The 17,746-nt window shown below is 59.5% G+C and overlaps 5 protein-coding genes across 5 annotated transcripts; 3 read left to right on the top strand and 2 right to left on the bottom strand.

Annotated features, from left to right (window-relative positions):
- Positions 1 to 2,978: 2,978 nt before the first annotated feature.
- BXZ73DRAFT_75944 (uncharacterized protein) lies at positions 2,979 to 4,053 on the top strand (the record flags this gene model as incomplete). Its single annotated transcript, XM_048022323.1, has 2 exons — positions 2,979 to 3,649; positions 3,804 to 4,053. 2 exons carry the CDS (start codon positions 2,979 to 2,981, stop codon positions 4,051 to 4,053), a joined length of 921 nt encoding a protein of 306 aa, XP_047880096.1.
- Positions 4,054 to 5,687: 1,634 nt separating this feature from the next.
- Positions 5,688 to 7,952, bottom strand: BXZ73DRAFT_99408 (uncharacterized protein; the record flags this gene model as incomplete). Its single annotated transcript, XM_048027991.1, has 19 exons — positions 5,688 to 5,795; positions 5,945 to 6,167; positions 6,239 to 6,263; positions 6,329 to 6,386; positions 6,444 to 6,471; positions 6,524 to 6,536; positions 6,596 to 6,642; positions 6,704 to 6,804; positions 6,865 to 6,895; positions 6,948 to 6,966; positions 7,022 to 7,033; positions 7,093 to 7,117; positions 7,171 to 7,232; positions 7,291 to 7,316; positions 7,364 to 7,407; positions 7,458 to 7,467; positions 7,520 to 7,626; positions 7,685 to 7,766; positions 7,825 to 7,952. 19 exons carry the CDS (start codon positions 7,950 to 7,952, stop codon positions 5,688 to 5,690), a joined length of 1,149 nt encoding a protein of 382 aa, XP_047880097.1.
- Positions 7,953 to 12,700: 4,748 nt separating this feature from the next.
- BXZ73DRAFT_99410 (FAD/NAD-P-binding domain-containing protein) lies at positions 12,701 to 14,485 on the top strand (the record flags this gene model as incomplete). Its single annotated transcript, XM_048027992.1, has 8 exons — positions 12,701 to 12,741; positions 12,791 to 12,993; positions 13,046 to 13,114; positions 13,178 to 13,581; positions 13,641 to 13,658; positions 13,718 to 13,891; positions 13,948 to 14,037; positions 14,096 to 14,485. The coding sequence occupies 8 exons, from the start codon at positions 12,701 to 12,703 to the stop codon at positions 14,483 to 14,485; spliced, it is 1,389 nt and encodes a 462-aa protein (XP_047880098.1).
- A 447-nt stretch (positions 14,486 to 14,932) lies between these two features.
- Positions 14,933 to 15,601, top strand: BXZ73DRAFT_75948 (uncharacterized protein; the record flags this gene model as incomplete). The annotated part of the gene is made up of 2 exons (XM_048022324.1): positions 14,933 to 15,128; positions 15,171 to 15,601. 2 exons carry the CDS (start codon positions 14,933 to 14,935, stop codon positions 15,599 to 15,601), a joined length of 627 nt encoding a protein of 208 aa, XP_047880099.1.
- Positions 15,602 to 16,001: 400 nt separating this feature from the next.
- BXZ73DRAFT_99412 (kinase-like domain-containing protein) lies at positions 16,002 to 17,743 on the bottom strand (the record flags this gene model as incomplete). The annotated part of the gene is made up of 5 exons (XM_048027993.1): positions 16,002 to 16,222; positions 16,285 to 16,453; positions 16,503 to 16,624; positions 16,674 to 17,308; positions 17,361 to 17,743. 5 exons carry the CDS (start codon positions 17,741 to 17,743, stop codon positions 16,002 to 16,004), a joined length of 1,530 nt encoding a protein of 509 aa, XP_047880100.1.
- Positions 17,744 to 17,746: the final 3 nt, after the last annotated feature.

Here is a 17,746-nt window from a genome sequence, read left to right on the forward strand (position 1 = left end):
GTCGCGGTCCGCACCTTCGTCGTGCCTTCGGCCGCGCGCACCGCGTCTCAGTCCGCACTAGTGTTGGCGCTGAGAAGGCGGGCATGGCGGGCGAACCCAGGTAGAGCAATCGCGGGACCGGGAGGACAGAGCGGGTGCGCGGTCGGCGGCCGTCTTGATGGAGACGCGCGCGTCGGATTCGAAGGGGCCGAGCTCGAGTGTGATGGGTCCTCTTGTCGTCGGGGGAGTGAGCAGGAGTGGTGCGGGGAGCGCGCGGGCGGGGCGCGGTGGAACGCGGACGAACAGTTCACAAAGGACAGTGTCGACCTGCGAGGCGGGCATCGAGGTGAGATGAGGAAGATGCATGATGAGATAGATTGTGCTCACCAGAAGAGGGTGGTCGTAGAGTTGGCCCGGTGCGTGCATGTACAAGATGCCATTCTACGCACCGACCAGGCACAGCGAGAAATTGTCCGTGTCGTTGTGGATTGCCAATAGCTAGTGACCGGTGCTGCCACCAGTGGGTCCTGCCTGGTCGACTACATGCCATTGCTATCAATATATGCGGACGAAACGCGAGAAAAGAAGAGAATGGTCGCGGGGGATCAGCAATAGAACGCGCAGGGAGGCGGCAGCAACGGCAGGAAGATGGGAGGAAGGAAGAACGATGGATGGAAAGACGCAGACGCAACTAAAAGAAAAAACACGCACCACACCGGAGTAGATCTTAGCACCCGTGGTGGGTCCACCGAGTTACTCGAGATTAACGACACCTACGCCGCGGAGAAGAACGCGACGCTGGGCCCAGGTTGAGATGAGCTTTCCCGCCTCCACTGAGATGAACAGGCGTTGGTCGAAGGCGTACGACGCTGATGTCTGTCCGCCACACTATCCGTCAGCGTAAATGCATCGATAGTCAAGGGTAAGGGGACGCACCTTGCACACCTTACATGATGTGTCGTGAGGAGAGAGGGGGCGGGGGGCGGAAGAGGATCCGGGCAGGTTGCAAGGGGACGAGGGCGTGGCTGGGGCGACTCTACACGCCCATCCTCGAAGACGCCGCGCTGGAGTGGAGGGGAGAGAACAGAGACGTCGTCCACCGTCCCTTTGCAAGCAATCCCGACGAGCGCCATTTTACCATCTAATCTAATCTCGTTTGGCTCGACGGTCCCTCGGATCGTGCCGGAGCAGTTCAATCTTCCACAACGTCGACGGTAACCCGCCTCGCCTCTATCGACCTCTAGACTCTAGTCCTTTACACGTCCATGCCCCAATCCCAAAAGATTGAACTTCCACTCGGTCGACGGCGCATCAGGATTGCCGTTTGTCAACGTCAACCTTCGTAGTCCCGTTCGCATGACCCATCTCCGCGACTGCAATATGGCCGCAGAGCTCCATTCGAAGTTAACACCTGCTTGCCTGCAGGCGGCCCATGCTCTCGGTCCGCAATCTCAGTATGTGCGTCCATAATTATTGTCTTTCGAGTTCTCCTTGCCACGTTCTATTGCGTCGCACCCAGGGGCCGGGGCCAGGGCTGACATCTGAGTGCGCGCTGGGTGGCTGCGCAGGGTATCTTATCGCCCTTCGTTGTCACCCACACGCTCATGAATTCCCTAGAGCGCTCACGATCGTTTTTGGTGTATCTGCAGACGTGCTCGAGCCTGGAAGGATGGGGTCCGCTGCATCCCCTCGGCGGCGATGTAGGTTCCCCAGTGGCCTCGGCCGTCCACTCGTTCACTCTGACCTCGATCCCGGGATCAAGTTGTAAATCGAGCCACAGGATTGACTCCGCAGAGAAGCTATCGAACGTGCAGTATACGTGTCCCACCAGCGCCGAAGCGGGGGCCGGGAACGCTGCAGATCACTGCGCGCCTGCGAGAAGCATGGATGCAATAACCACGTACATCCCCGTCCCTCTCCCCCCCTCGCCCACCCCCATGCGACCTCCCAAATCCCTCAGATGGCAGCGATCACATCCTCGAGGCTCCCAACATGCCGGCAGACCGGCCAGCGGACGCATCCGGGCCCGAGCCAGCCGTGGTGACACGTTGGGCTCGTTGTGCTCGTGATTGACAGATCTGCTTGCGCCGCCTTTCCGTAAGTGTCTTCCCGACAGTAGGAGTCCGGATACCTGAGCTCATCCGGTGCCAGAACTCCCGCCTCAACAAGGACCGTGACGTGTCAAAAAACCACCGACTCAGCATCTCCCACACCATCATCTTCCCATCTCTGCGCCTGCCCTGTACCGCTTGTGGCCTCTCATGACACTCCGCGACACGTTCCAACCATTTCGACATCTTCAGTCACGGACACGATGACATGCGCGGCGACGTCCGGACAGGGGTTCTCTGCTGAAATTCCTGTGTCTCCTTGCAGCACTCTGAGCTGCGTCCTACAACTTGTTACCCAAGACGCCCAACGTTAACGAAACGCGATGCACAACTCCCACAAATGACACCGACTGTTGTGCATCCCAACTCTCCTCCACTACGAGAGCGTGCTGCGATCCGTAACGAGGCTTTTGCGTTCTCGTTGGCGCAACCACGCGGTTTCATACAAGACGAGCCTGGTTTCCGCAGCTGCGACGACTGACATTAATCACTCAGTAATACACACTCGTAAGCGCTCATTATGGGTTAGGGTTCCATGCGCCTTCGCTCAAGCGGCTCTCCCTTCCTCACAGATCCAAAGAACGCTGTCCACGCTATACTCCGATCACGAGCAAGCTGCCCTCACATTCCCATTTGTCCACCTAACAAGGTCTGCCCATCAAGCTCATGCCAGATCGCAGCACCCGATCCTCCACGAAAGGCCGTCGGGGCGAATTTGAGGCGGGTCCGCTGCGCTGTCTCACGAAAAGAAGCTGTGCTAGCCACCGCCCTATTTATCCAACCACCAATGCCGTCCTCCCTCCAAACCATCCGCCGCGCTCTCGAAGACAGCCGCTCCGCGTCGTACTTATTCGCGTACACACCTACGGCAACTCCATCTCCCCGACAATGCCCTCCGACCACCCCTCTTATCCCCACCAGCGAGGGTGCGCCCCTGGGCCCCACAGTGACCAGCAGTCCACCAACAACGCCGGTGTGGCCGCATCGCTCGACGCATCGCTTTCTGGACAAGAACAGGGGCTTGACCCGCGCTATTATTCTGATGGAACTCAACAGTACCTCGTTATCGGCTATTCCGGTGCCGGAAGTCATCCAACGGGCTCGTATGCGCCGGCCACCTTCCCTCCCACCGCTTGTCCTCCCGCGATGCGGCACTCTGCCTCGTACTCTCCCGGCCAGTATCCATCCGGTCACCCCTCCGGCTACCAGCCATCGTTTCAGCAGGGCTCTTCGACGATGTCGGGCGTGGCCGCCCCGGTCTACGCGTACCCTCAGCACCCACACTCGAGTGCGCACTTGACTCAGGGTGCACACCAGCAACACCCCTACCAGCAGATGTACCCGCATCTTCAGCATCCCGGACAACAGCCGCACTCTTCCCAGTATGACGCCGGCTACGACCCTGCCTTCTTCGTGGACGACTTCGATAGCTCGAGCGTGGGCGAGAGCGAACCCGGGGGCAGCTTGAGGAGTAAATCCAAGATCGCCCTTGATCCCAGCCAGCCTCTGACCGTCGACGGAAAGCCCCGCGAGCGAGTTTACGTGGCCTGTAACCGATGGTGAGCGTTCAGTCTCGTGCCGCCACCGCTGCGCTTCCCCCTGATTTGTCATGACTGTTTCGTCCTTACCGGCGACCCTACGGTCCGCCTCCGACCGACCCATACCATCCCACATTCGTCATTGCATCCGCTGACGCACGCGTCTTCCTTCCAGCCGTGTCCGCAAGCTCCGCTGCGACGGCGCAAAGCCCGCCTGTCTCAACTGCCAACGCTTGGAGGGCGAGGCCTGCGTCTACCCCGACCAACCCAGGCGGCGCGGCCAGGACAAGGCGCAGCGCACGCGCTCGGCCGTCGGGACGCGCACGCCCCGCCGTCCCGCAGCCCGCAAAGACTCGAAGGACTCGGCAGGGAGCGTCAGCCCTGGCGCAGGGCCCGACTCTGGTGGGCAGTGGGCACTGTACTAGGCCCCTCCGACATCCTCCCGCGCGCACACGTATACTTGCCAAGATGTCTCATTGCAGGCGACACCGCCGCCACCCAGCACCGCTTCCCCACAACAATCCACGGCGGACCTCTCGCACCGCAAACGGCCCACGATGACTAAAAACATGAATATCATAACGACAGCCATGATGCATAACAGCCGGGTCCCTCGATTTGGGGGATGTCGATAGCGGTGCCGCTACGCTCGCCACCACGTCTACGACCCCTGCCGTTCTACGACTACGACCTCATTCTGTCAGGTGCATGCCACCCCAACAATCCAACTTCTATCCTCCCTCGACCACCATCGGGCGCCTCTGATAATGCATTAGTCAATCCACCGACAGCGTCTCCTCCGAGTCGGGCCGAAGCACGGGTCCATGTGGATGTGTCGCCTCCATCTTTGCCGTCGCCGCCCGGTAGTGACGGTTAAGCGCGACACGACAACCTGCGCCGTGCACTTCAGACGCGTTCGGTCCGAGGCCAGCGAACTCTGTCCTGGTTGATTGCCCCTGTCATGTCCACCGGAAGCGCGCCCCTCTCCTCAACGCGCGTCCTCCTCCCGGACAACCTACTCCGCCCTCGTCGTTCACTAGGGCCGTCGGAGATCGCCACCTCGCTCCACCGCGCCCTCCACCCCCGTTCGGCCCTGCGCTGACCCCTCTCTCGCGCCATTCGAAAGTCCCCACCCGACCCCGCGCGTTTTAATTTTGGCTGTTGATCAGGTCTCCGTGCCCTACGGCCTGCCTTCATCACCGCTTCTGTTTCTCGCGTGTTACCTTACATCACCTATTGTCGCGCTCTCCTCGTGTCCGTCGCGCTCTCCGCGCTTTGCCTGCACCTGCATCTCTCCGCCCATTTACGTACCTGCTTACCTACCGTGCCCCCCGGCTCCCGGATCTGTCTCGTGTGCTGTGTCTCTTCCCCTCGGTCTCCTCACGCCTTCACACACTCTCACCATTCTCTGCGTCTGCGTCTCCTCTCCTCCCCGCGTTCTCACATCTGTAGCACCTCGCACCGCCCCGGCCTCCGCCTCGCGCGCGCGCGCGTTGACCTTGGTCTCGGCCATCCAGGGCGCGGTGCGCGGTGCGCGTCGCAACTTTCCGCTCCTTTCAAGCCCCAGGTCCCGCGCGATAACATCCGGTTCTCGCCTCCGCACCGACAGCTGCATAGACCATAAGTAGATGCCCGCATAGATTTAGAAGCGCCAAGATCGGCTCATCGTCTTCGACTGGCATAATACATCCCGCAGCCTCCGGGCTCCCGCGACGCCAAAACCAGAAAGACAGAAAGAGAAAGAAAGGAAGAAGAACGAAAGCGAAGCCGATCCGGACGCCGCAGTGTCCCCTTGTCCGCACATCCATCCATATCCGCACCCACATCTGAGCCCGTACCTGGCCCCCCCTTTGGCCTCTCCCTCTCCCCTCCTGTACTAGTGTAGTTGCTTGCCGCGTGACACGTAAACTATGCTGGTTTGGGGGCGGCCAAGTGACATAATCACCCGCCTCCTCCTCCTCCCCTCCCCCTCGGTCCACTGACCTCCTAAGCCCAGGCCGCGCGGGGTGCTTCCGGCGAGCGCCGCGAACGCGCGTTTATTGCATCCGCCCGACCGCGCTCACGCCGACTCCACGCGATGGCAGAGCGTGCTCTCGCGGCGGGACGAGTCCCCGAACGACTCGTTGCGGTCCACGGGGACCTCTGCGACCTCCATCGCGGCGAACTCCTGGTCCGGCGAGAGCGACGCGGGCGAGCAGGCGGCAGGGGGGGACGTGAGGGCGGGATGCCACCATCGCGAGCGCAGACGGGAGGAGCGGACGGGAAGAAGGCGGTCAGCGCGGGGCGAGGACGGCGGCGGCGGGGAAGGGCACTCACCCGACCCGACGCGCGCGCGCCGACGACGTGCGCGGGCATGTGGAGGTCCTCGGGGGCGCCGAGGTCCGCCTTCTCGGGCCCGCCGTGCTTCCCGTTCACGGACGCGAGCTCGAACGTGTCCGGGGAGGCGAACTGGATGTTGTACGTCGGGAGCTGGCTGCCGGTCGCGCGCGAGACGGTGGGCTCGCGGATGCGCTTGGACACGTTTTGCCGCGAGTTCAGCCTGCCGAGGCGCGCGGGTGGAGGGTTAGCGGGTGCGATGGGGTGACGGGAGCGGGGAGGACGCGGACGCACGAGACGAGGAGCGAGAGGAAGTACACTGCCGCGTGCGCAGGGGGGCGGGTCAGCGGGTCGCGGTGCGTCCGGATGGTCCGAGGGACTCACGAGGGCCCATTTGGATCCACAAGAGGAGATGCACGTTGAGCTGCGGCGCGAGCTTCAACTGGCCTCCGGGCCGTCAGCGCCCGGGGGAATCGACGATGCAGGGGGGTGCGCTTACCGCGATGATTGCGGCCGTGTCGAACATGCTGCGTGCGACGTCAGTGGTGCGCGCGAAGAAGCGATTTCTGCTGCACGCACAGAGGTGTCATGGCTGGCAGCGCAGTGTGGTCAGCTCCCAAGGCTCACAGAGCGCGTTGATTGCGGACGTACCGGTTTCGATGGTGTACGTGATCAGGATAGTGATTGCGGAATCCGTGCTGCGAAAGTTGATGGGTGTGCTCAGCGGGGTTCTGGGTCCGGGATGTCCATCCGCTATACCTCTTGATTCCGGTGCGGGATGAGTGAAGCCAAGCGCACAGCAGACCGGCGAAAAGGACGTCCGCGACGAATCCGTTTGCGAAAGAGGTGTAAGACAACGTCTGCTCGCGGGGTATTGTTAAAACCCCCATTCCAGATTGCACGAGAACACGGGGACGCACCACGTTCAGTACGACATCCGTGGGATAGACGCTGTAGACAGTCTCAGTGATTGCCATTTCGGCGACACCGAGGGAACACATACTGAGCGCAAATCAGGCTCGCTGCGGGGCGGTTGTCAGTCAAGCATCCTTGTGTCACGATAAATGGCATACTTACCGAGGTTTACAACTGCATATCGCATCGATGTGAGCTGGTCAGAACCTGTGTGGCGGGTCGCGATTACTCACAATAAGCGGTCAGGGTAGTAAGGAGCTATAGGAGTGTCAATTGACTCTCGACTCGGTGCGTTACGGGGTGACGCTCACCGAGAGGAAAAGACCTAAGAAAGACAGGATACGCACGAAGCCGGCGCCAAAGTTCTTATAGACTGTCGCCAAGGAGGTTGAGTACTATAACCGCCTAAGATGAAAACCGGGGCAGCTTACATATCCAAAGCCTGCGCAAGAACAGGCTGGGGAAGGTGAGCCAGCGAAAGGAGGTGAGGGGCGGGCAGCTTACAATCGTATAATGAGAACAGCAGTGGTGTTGAAGATCGGCGCCAGCTGATGACCGTTCTGAGCTCGAGGTCATAAGCTAAGCCAGTTCCACTTACGTTAACATCCCTGAAGCAGATCCATGAGCGACGCTTTCATACTAACAGAGAAGATGACTAACCAAGGTGGGGTGATGCCGAAAGTGTTAAAGTCGTACTGAACCTGGAAATACGACGAGTGAAGGAGGACGGGCGAGTTGATGGAGAGCAGCGCAGTACAGAGGAGGACCTGGAAAGCGATACCACTTCAGCCGGAATTCGGCATGCTCGACGGAGCTAACGCTCACCGAAAACTTGAACCACGGACTATCCGTGGAAGCTGATTCCTTCCAGTACACCCTCACATACGAGAACCCGACACCAAGCAGTCTGTTGGGTGGATCGTCAGAAATGTTGAGGATCGCGCATATATGGGCCAATTACTCACATCCCTTGGAGCAGGATGGCTGCAAGGCACGTTATCGCCCTCGCACTCGCACCTGCGTCGTCGATCCCACGCGGAACGAGCAGAACCTCGCGGGTATCGGGGAAACTGGGTACGTGAGTCGCGTACATGTCGGGGCGGCGAGCGGCGAGCGGGTGTATGGCGAGACGAGGGGGTGAGGTATAAGCAGTCGCGGGGCTCGGGGAGGGAGGAGGGGGAGAGAGCCACTGCAACATCCGTCCCCACTCGTGCGCAGTATATGTACCGGTCAAGCACTCGCTTTCGGTAGTACGCCGCGAAGTCGACTCTGGGGTAGACCTCGATCCGACCGTGTCCGTACGGTGACATGCGCGTCGAGATGCCTGCTGCGAGCCTGCGCGGGCGAGGTGGAGGAGTGTGGCGCACACGCCTAATTTCCGGACAACAATTACGGAAACACACCTTGGCGCAGGCAAGGCGGGCGAGGTCGAGGAGCAGAGGAAACGGCTCTGCTGGGGGCGCTCCGGCGCCGGGACTTCCTAATGGGGCTCCCATCGTCCCGCCCCGCCCAGAGGCGCCCCGTGCACGCGCGCCAAGTCGTGGCAACTCAGGTGCACGGGACTCGTTCAAGTTAAGTGGGCGGTCCCAGACTGCACCGGAACTCCATGATCGCATAGGATCGGCACCGGCATGCATGCATGGGCGGGGAACGCGAACGTCGGACGCCCCCAGAGAACTCGATCGCGCGCCCGACGCTCAGAGGCTAAGTTTCATGCAGTGAGTGCGCGACGGGACTGGAGTATTCACAGCATCGTCACAGCAGATTGCACAGGGCGGGGATGCCAACGGCGCCCAAGGTTCCCATCCAAAGTTCCGAGTTCACCTACTGGAACCCAAAAATCAGTACAGGGCTGCTCGTGTGCTGCATGTGCAGAACCTCGAAATGGAGGCCAAACCGGTGCCCTCAAACCGTGCTGGTTTCATTCTGACAGCCGCGATGGTTACTGACGTCGAACAAACCGCCACCTCGGTAACGCAGTGGAATACTTACTACGACATGCTGGAAGATTACAAGAGCTATGTACGGGCGGGCGATCGGCGAAAACTCAAATTGTACCCCTCGGGACGATGCTTTACGCGACCGGCGTGCCTCGGGGATTACGGCTGCATCTTTTCGACATCTTCCGACCTCCTCTCCCTCTTCCTTTTCCATTCGACTTCGAGACTCTATCGGACCACATGCTTTCACTTTTCATTGGCCTCGGCGACTGGTCATCGCGCCCGAACGGTTCCTGGCGGTGGAAGTTGGGCCTGGTCCGGTGGTACCCCAGGGGTTGGAGAGAAGATCGAAAGCAAAAATGAGCGAGGGATCACCGCCGGGATCAACATTGATCGGGCGTGTGCCGGCGGCAAAGTCAATGCGGAAAACAGGAGTGAAGATGGGCCGCGGTCGAAGCCCCGGTCAACGTAGGGGTGCAGTCTGGAAATACCTGGACAGGAATGGGGGACCACCCTCCTCGCCGAACTGACAGGCATTTGTAGGCAGGAGTCACGAGTGGTCTGGAAAGGGAAGGGAAACCGGCTCCACTCGTCAGGCGACCAGAAAGAGGATTGGGCACTCACTGCCGTCCGCCGCCGAGCCAGCGACCGTCGCGGGACGGGCACGGTCGCGGGCGAACTGGGGTCCAAGTCAATCTTCTCGATGCAAGTTGCAAGTGTGGGAGAGACGTGAGGAGATGTGACGCATGCGCAGACGAGGGAGATGAGGTAGAGTGTGCCGATTTGAAGAGAAAATATGACATGGGCGTTGGAGGACCTGTAATGTCGAATTGGACCACTGGTCAGGTATGGAGGTGGTAAAAAATATGCATAGGGCGCTCTCAGAGAGTAACCCGAAACTGCCAAAAGCGCTGTGGGAGGACTTACGCCGGCAAGGCTGCGGTGGGAAGTAGCTCGAAATTCACCGCAACTGCCAACACAAAGAGGTATCTATACGGTGCTGAGCGACGTGCGATAGACGCCAAATGGCAATACGATACTCACCACGAACGCAAGGGATAGCACGACGAAACGAATCTGCGATCCTATCCGTACTTGAGGGTGTGCGTGAAGGCTGGGGTAGAGACTCGGAATATATTCAAGTTTGCACAGGAAGCAGGAAATTACATACATCTCTATAGTAACCGTTGATTGAACGCTCTAACAAGAAGATATCAGCTCTGTACGCAGAACAACGACAGCCTCACATACATCTGGACCAACAGAGTGACCACCGGGTTTGGAACGGGGGCGACTTGCAGGTCCCTGGTTCGTGAACATAAGTTGGGCACTGATCGCCGATGAGAAAATACACGGACCGAGGTAGCTTGACGCCCTCTGTAGAGAAGTCGACGGATATCAAGAAGCAGGTCTTGTGTACAATGGTAGGGAGATTGAGTGACATTGCAACCCTGGAGCGCTCACAGAAGGAGGATGGAGATGGTGATCAAGGAATGCGGTCTTCTTGGACGAAGTTTCGCTCTTCTTGAAGACGAGCCAGCGAGGGGGGGAAGCGCCATGCTCGCGGACCCTGTCCCAGATCCGGACTCCAGAAGGACCGCGTGCCAACGGGTTGTCGGGATGACAGCGACGCGGGGAGAGAGGCAGTCCGGCCAAGGACAGACTGTAATAAGCCTGAGCCTAGCAGCGGTGGGCGGATTTGCGATGCGGTGCAATCGAAAGGGGAACGCGGCTGGCAACGATGAGCAAGACATGGTGCACGGTGACGAGAGAGCTTGAAGCAGCGTTGCATAAACAGTGGTTGACCAGCGGATGAAAGCGTTGAGGCAGAGCCGGGCCCACGGCGGCGGTCCCGGGCATGTCGAGGCCGACCGGCCATCACTGGGAGGGCGGCCAATGGGAGGCGGCCTTGGGAGGGCGCCTGTACATGGAGGGGACGGTGGTCACTGGAGAGCCATTTCTACGGAACACCATCAAAGCAACAGCAAATTCACGACGACAGAGAAGGGAACGCATGACAAGATATAGTTGACGGAGAATGATGTACAGATACGAGGGGGGAAAGCAGGGGAGCAGAGAGCAGAGGAAGGGAAAGGGTACTCAGGACGACACGTACGGCGCCATACATACTGGGAGACGACGTAAATGTGAAGAATCGAGCACTGGACGAAGAGAGCCGTACAGGCGCGGAACACTAGAAACCAACAGTAAAGTAGTCATGAGGGATGAAAGCGCTATAGAGAGCCCTCTCTTCCTGAACCCGTCTTCTGGCGGCGGCGCGACTCATCTTCTCGCCCAGTTTCTCCATAGCGGCGTCGTGATCCGCCCTAATCGTCCGCATGTTATCCTCGTGGATGCGCTCCTCGCTCCTGCGCTTCTCCTTCCAGTACTCAGCCTCGGCTTCGAACTCTGCGGTCTCCCTTCTCATTTTTTCGAGCGTCCTTTCGAGCCCAGCGACTTTGTGCGTGAGCAGCTCGAACCGCTCAGTCAGCCGGCCGACCCTATCCTGCAAATCCACTACCATTTCCTGGAGCTCAGCCTGGGAGGGACCTGTCATTGGTACAATCAGTAACCGGAGAAAGGCGATTGTGGTTCGGAATTATACGCGTACCTCCGCGGCGGTTCTCGTTGCGCCGACGCACATTGATGCGGAGGGGTGCAGAGATGCGGATGAGAATGCGATGGGCTGAAGATGGAGCGGCGATGACGACGGGGCGTAGGGACCTGAGGACCCGCCGGACAAGGGAGGGCCGTTTGATCTTCCCCATATCTTCCTGCGCCTTCTGCATAACGACCCGGCGGTGTCCCATATTCGTCAAGACTACGATGTGGAGACTGAGTCGGAATCAGGACACCGGCGAGGATGGTGTTCAAACGGTGGGGGAGAGGATAAGGTCGATGAAACCGCAGGACTCTCGACCCAATCTGCGCTTTGTGGGTGACTGTATCTGGGTGTGGAAAAGTTGTGGAAAAGTGTCTGCGGCGGTCCACGCATCGCATCACCACAATTGGTGCTCAATCTAGTCTCCCACTGCCTGTATCATCTGTCGCCGCCTGCATCCTCAGACTGGCCGTACTGGAACAGAAGACCATCTCAGGCACGAAAATACCGGTGTGTCAATAATGGGCAAAATGGTGGATTTAAAAGCCTGCCACAGCATTGTCCGAGACCTCCATGAGGATCCGAGGGCTGCGATACGCCCAGGTTCCTGCTAGTGCAGATTCTGCGGCGTCATTCATTGCAGACATGACACTTACAGTCGCGGGGGTTGTCGAACATGGACGTCGACGAGCAAAACGTGTCAACCGCGTAGGCGCTGGAATAGGCGCGCCCTCAGGTGGGAATCCCGGGCCGTAGGCGCTGGAAACCCGGCCCTGTCATGTTTGCTGGCCCTCACTGTAAGCGTCGTTCAACAACTCTTTCAAAGGCGGGTCCACTCGACCCCGAGTCCGCTGTTCCTTACGAGATGCGAAAACCCGGCAGCTGTTCTGTTATCGGCATTGACCTCTGGCTTCCCTCATGTTTCGCGCTTTCATCTCCGCGACCCGCCAACGTGCAACCCCGGGCTAATGATGGCCCTGCGACTCCACCCCCTTTGCCCGGCCTGTGCGCACGCGCACTTCTGAACACATAGGTCGGTAGCAATTCACTGTCAGACTCGTAGCGCACGCTCGCTGTACCCGTCAAGATGACGTGTACGTCTCCCCCAGGGCCTCCGAGATGCGTACTGAACGCTGCGCGGCAAGAGCGCCCTTTTCGGTCATCATCCGGGTCAGCTACAGCCCACCGTAGGCCACGTTTGCAAGTAATCGCAAAAAGTGTCTTGGGGTGCCTGTATATAACCGGGCGCGACGGATACATGGGGGGTATTGCAGCTCTCTTTCCCCAAAATCCCCCACCATGTCACACGCGCAGCGACCCCGCCTCAGTATCGGAATCGTGTACGTCCCGGATTTCCTGATAAACTGCCATCTCTTATCATCGTTACAGCGGAGCAGGACTCGGAGGCCTTCTCCTAGCCCTTTTCCTACAGCGCGAAGCTCCCGACTTGCAGGTCGACATATACGAGTCGGCCAGCGAGCTTACGGAGCTTGGTGTCGGCATCGGCTTGTGGCCACGATCATGGGAAATAATCAGGGAACTTAGCCTCGAAGACGAGCTTCGTCGCATCTCCGGTGCCACCGACGGCGCGGGTATGTCCTCTCGTTTCCCCTCGGCACCGCCGTGATCTGATTTATGCGACAGTTCTCCCTATCCACTATCGAAAGGCCGACGAGCCACAGCAAATCGAGTTCTACAACCTGAAGCCCTCCTGTGCGTCTCCACTGTTACCCCCACTCTGCGCGGTCTGCAGACCCCGGCTCACATGTGCCCCAGTGTTCACCTTCCACCGCTCCGTCCTCCAGCGACTCCTCGCCCGCCACATCCGCCCCTCCTCTCGCATCCGGTTCCACTTCTCCAAGCGGCTCGTGCGCTACGTCGAGCCCTCTGCCCCGCCTTCTCCTTCTGGAGCCGCGACCCCGATAACCCTCCAGTTCAACGACGGCACGACGGCGCGGTGCGACCTCCTCATCGGCAGCGACGGCATCCGCTCCGCCGTGCGGCGCACCATGTACACCACGTGCGCCGTCGAAGCCGCTGTGCGCGGCCGCGACGTGGAGGCGACGACGTTGCGGAGCATGGTCGATCCGGTGTGGTCCGGGCAGGTCGCGTACCGCGGTATCGCGGACGGGGCGACGGTCGCACAAAAGGGGTTCAAGGACGTGGACACACCGTTGATTGTGAGCGCTTTTTTTCCACCGGGATCTGTCCTCGATGTCTGAATTGGAGCCTCACATAGCTCATGGGTAAAGACAAGGTGCGAAAATTTTGCGCTGGCAGTGAGTAGACCTTGAAGTTCATGACTTCATCATCTAGCACATCGTCTCCTACCCGATCTCTAGAGGCGAGAAAGTGAACGTCGTGGCGTTCGTCAACTTCCCAGGCAAGGTGGGCACCGCGTACCAAGGTCCCTGGGTGGCAAAAGCTACCGGAAAGGAGGTTGCAGCGCACTACGCCGCGTGGGACCCCAGCGTCCCAACGCTCTGCCGCGTGAGCCCAGCCTCAGTCGACCACGTTCACCGTTAACGCTGACATCCTCCGCACAGCACCTCGAGGACCCGCTCTGCTGGGCCGTGCACACCGTCCGCAAGCTCCCGACATTCGTCCGCGGCCGCGTCGCGCTTATTGGGGACGCAGTGAGCCCCCCAGCCCCCCAGCCTCGCACATCCACTCACCCACTCACCCTCGCCCCAGGCGCACGCGATGACTCCACATCAAGGCGCGGGTGCGGGCGCGGCGCTCGACGACGGCTACATCCTCGCCGCGCTCCTCGCCGCGCCGCGCGTCGACGTCCACACGCTCCCGCACGCGCTCGCCGTGTACGACGCCGTGCGGCGGCCGTTCGCGCAGGACGTGCACGCGCGCTCGGACGCGAACGGGCGGCTCTACCAGCTCGGCGCGCCGGGCTGGGAGGGCGTGTCCGCCGCGCGCAGCGCCGCGGGCGGGTTCCCGCGGGAGAAGCTCGTCGAGGTCGGGAAGAAGGTGGAGGAGGGGTTGGCGTGGAGCTTGACGGGCGCGGGGGTCGCGGAGGAGAGGGCGCGGGCGGTGCGGATGCTGGAGGAGCGGCTGCGCAGGGGTGGTTGACCTCGGGTAAGCCGTGCCGTGATCTTGCCTGTCGAGAAGCTTTCCGTGCTCACGGCCCTGGCCCTAGGTTTTTTTGTCACTTGTGATCCGTCAGGATCGATCCATATTTGTTGTATCTGAAGCTTCTAATACACGTTCTGGAGTGTCGAAGTGCACAAACACGTCGATGGTCCTGATACCGGATGTCAACCCAAGGTTCACTAAGCTGCGCGAACGCGTCGAATTGCCTGTGCTGGGAAGTTGAGTTGACAAGCGCTTGGAATAGGCTGAACAGTACTCGATGGCAGATCCTGCGACTTTCGCACTCTGTGGTTGTGCGGGCTTCTCGGAGCCAGGTTTTTGGCGGACTTCTTGACTTCTAGCTCGCGTCCGATGATTAAAGTAGCCACTGCCAGCAACGAGTCCGTCTCTCCTCGTCTCTCCCACCCCGGTCTCACCTCTGCTGCAATGTCGCGCCCTCCGAACCAACCAAAGCACAACGAAAAGCAGCCCGGCGAAACTACGAAAGGCCCCCGTATTGTCCTCCGCCTTCGGCCCCCCGTTCAAGTAACATACACCCCAGAAGGCAACCGAATACTACACATACCCCTCTCCCTCTCCGCCATCGCCGAAATCCTAACGCGCACCCCACGCCGCGCGCAACGTGAGTCGGCTTGATCTAACACGCCGGCTTTCGCTAACACAGCCCGTCTACCCAAAGCACGCCCTCCCGCTGGCCCCACATCAAACCCCACATTGGGCCGCGTGGAGGAACTGCTTGCCATCCTGCAGGAGGATGTGCGCGAGATGCGCAGCCAGCTTGATGTCAGACGACGCATGGGCCTGGGGGCTTTCTACCCATTGGCGGAGTTTGCAGCGGTGGAAGACCTGGTCCGGGCGGTGACGGCGGAGAGCTTCAGTCTCCGGGTGGCTGAGACGTTGCGGGCCCGTGGCATCGACCCCCGCGCTCCATCCTTCGTTGGGATGGCCACTTCAACGACGTCGACTGGCTACCCCGAAGACGACAGACAGACTGCTGGGGTCGACCCTTACTCAGACTCCGAGTCTTCCATTGGCGACGATGAAGCCTCGGATGTGACGGACTCGGATGTCGATTCATCCGATACCGACATGTAGATTCCATGGCTCGCCGCAGGGGTATGTGATGTCCATGACCGCCGTCGCGTGTCCGTTTGCTACTGTCCCACTCTCGCTCAGTACAGTTTTCCTTTCACATCTCACATCTGGCCTTTCTCGTTACGCACCGTGACAAGATTCATGCGTATTGTGTTGTTAATTGGTCTATTATATCTCTTGTTGTGGATTATCGACGTCGTATGCATACTGTACTTCCATCGTTATGCTAATACCCTGCGTCTGACCCCTTGATTCGTCAAGTTTCGTCGTCTTGCGTGCACGGTTCGTGTTCTCTTAGCTGTTCAAGTCCGTTATGTACTCCTCCTCCTCTTTAGCTCTTTTGAATGAAAACATACTCGGTGTTCGAGGTGCATGAACGGCGAACATCACCGTAAGACCTCTATTCGAGGATGTTGTTCTCGTAATCGAACCTGTTGATGAATGGGTGCCTGTGCAACTCGCTTGCGGTCGCACGCTCATCCGGGTCCAACGTCAGCATCAGGCGGAGAAACCCATCCATCTCATCGAGTGTGTTGCCAGTCAGCCCAGCGCCGGCCAGCCGCTGCCGGAGCCGAGGGCAAGGCAGCATTTTCTTCTTGCCGACAAACGGCTTCAGCGACCCTAACCAACCAAGAGTTCGGGTCAGTCAAGGAATTTATCGATGAAAACGCACTGCTACGCACCGTCTGCGTCGAAGTGCCTGTCTCGCTCTGGGCACTTAGCCAGGGTTGCTTGGGAGAACGGACCGAGCACATGTATCATTTGCTCGAGATGCTCGCTGTCGCCCACGTCGTCCTCGCCTACGGATTCGTCGGGAAAGAAGAGCATCTCACGGAGCAGAAGTTCCGCAGCCTGTGCAAGCGGTAAGAGGGGTTGCACACGTGCACGAACCGACGCTCACCAAGCATCCAAGTGCCCAGATATCGATGGGCTGGCCCCAGCGACGCCCCAGTATGACCTCCGGTGCACGCAACATCCTAGGCATGGCCAGCATCCCGGTGGTATCCCTAGAGACCGATATTGCTGTCGCGATGATCAGAAGATGTGACGTGCAATGAAAAGTTTCACCCACAACTACCAAAGTCACCAAGTTGTACGAAGAGTCTAGGCACCTCGTGGTTGTGCCCAAACGAAGGATAGGGCTGCGTCTTGACGCAAGTAACCGGGTCGGGACCGTAGTCGGGAAATACGCGAGGAGGTAGAGTCTCTGCTGGAACCCTCTCCAAGTATTTCTTCAGCTCGGGGATATCCTCATCGCCCAATGGCACGCCGAGATTTTCGGCCTTGATATCTGTCCCAACCAACAGGGTCACCAATGCGGTCGTGGGATAGATCGGAGCCAACGCGCCTCCGTGCACAAAGCCCAACTCGTGTACACACTCTAAACCCCGCAGCACCTGTTTGACAACACGTCGGACGAGCAGTACGTCACGGTCTGGGTCGACCGTTTGTAGCGCAAGCTGTACGCGATCGACATCGGTCGACATCGGTGGCATGACGGTGAAGAGATGGGAGCCGTGTCGAGTCTGGTGGGCGCCGAAATCGTGCATGGGTACGGTCGAGTTCGTACCAGGCATGTCCTCGCCGTGCCGGGCGAGTTCGATTGAAAGAATGATTTGTGAAGTGATCTTGCGGTGCTCGAGCCAGGTAGAGTGCATGGTCAAGACTTTCGCGACAAGCAACCTACCGGGCAGCAGCTCTGGATGCCTAAAGTCGTTTGTTCGTCGACGAAATCCATGTGAATATGCAATTTACGCACCCGGAAGCGACTCGCTCCACCAGCCAGACACTTGAATCGGTCCCCCAGCCAAGCTTGCGGATGGCCTTGTACTGTGCGTAGTTCCCGGAGAGAACTTCACCGAGTTGCAAAGGGGCGTAACCGGGGGATTCGTTGAACGAGCACGGTCTCCAACTAGGCTCCTCGAGTGTCCAGGGGTTGTCTTGCGCGCGTCGACGAATTTCCTTAACATCGCCGTTGTCGGACTCGGGCTTGAGTGCACGATGTAAGGGCGACTGGGTGCTCGTCCTACCGCCTTGGTCGTAGATGGTGGCACTGGTATTGATGAAGTGACAGGAGTTAACGGCCGATCCGTGCGTCAACCGAGTCGCTTGCAGTAGCTGTCGGAAAAATGCACGGGACATGGT

This window comes from Epithele typhae, assembly GCF_022376455.1.
Source record: "Epithele typhae strain CBS 203.58 chromosome Unknown BXZ73scaffold_11, whole genome shotgun sequence".
Lineage (NCBI taxonomy): Eukaryota > Fungi > Basidiomycota > Agaricomycetes > Polyporales > Epitheliaceae > Epithele > Epithele typhae.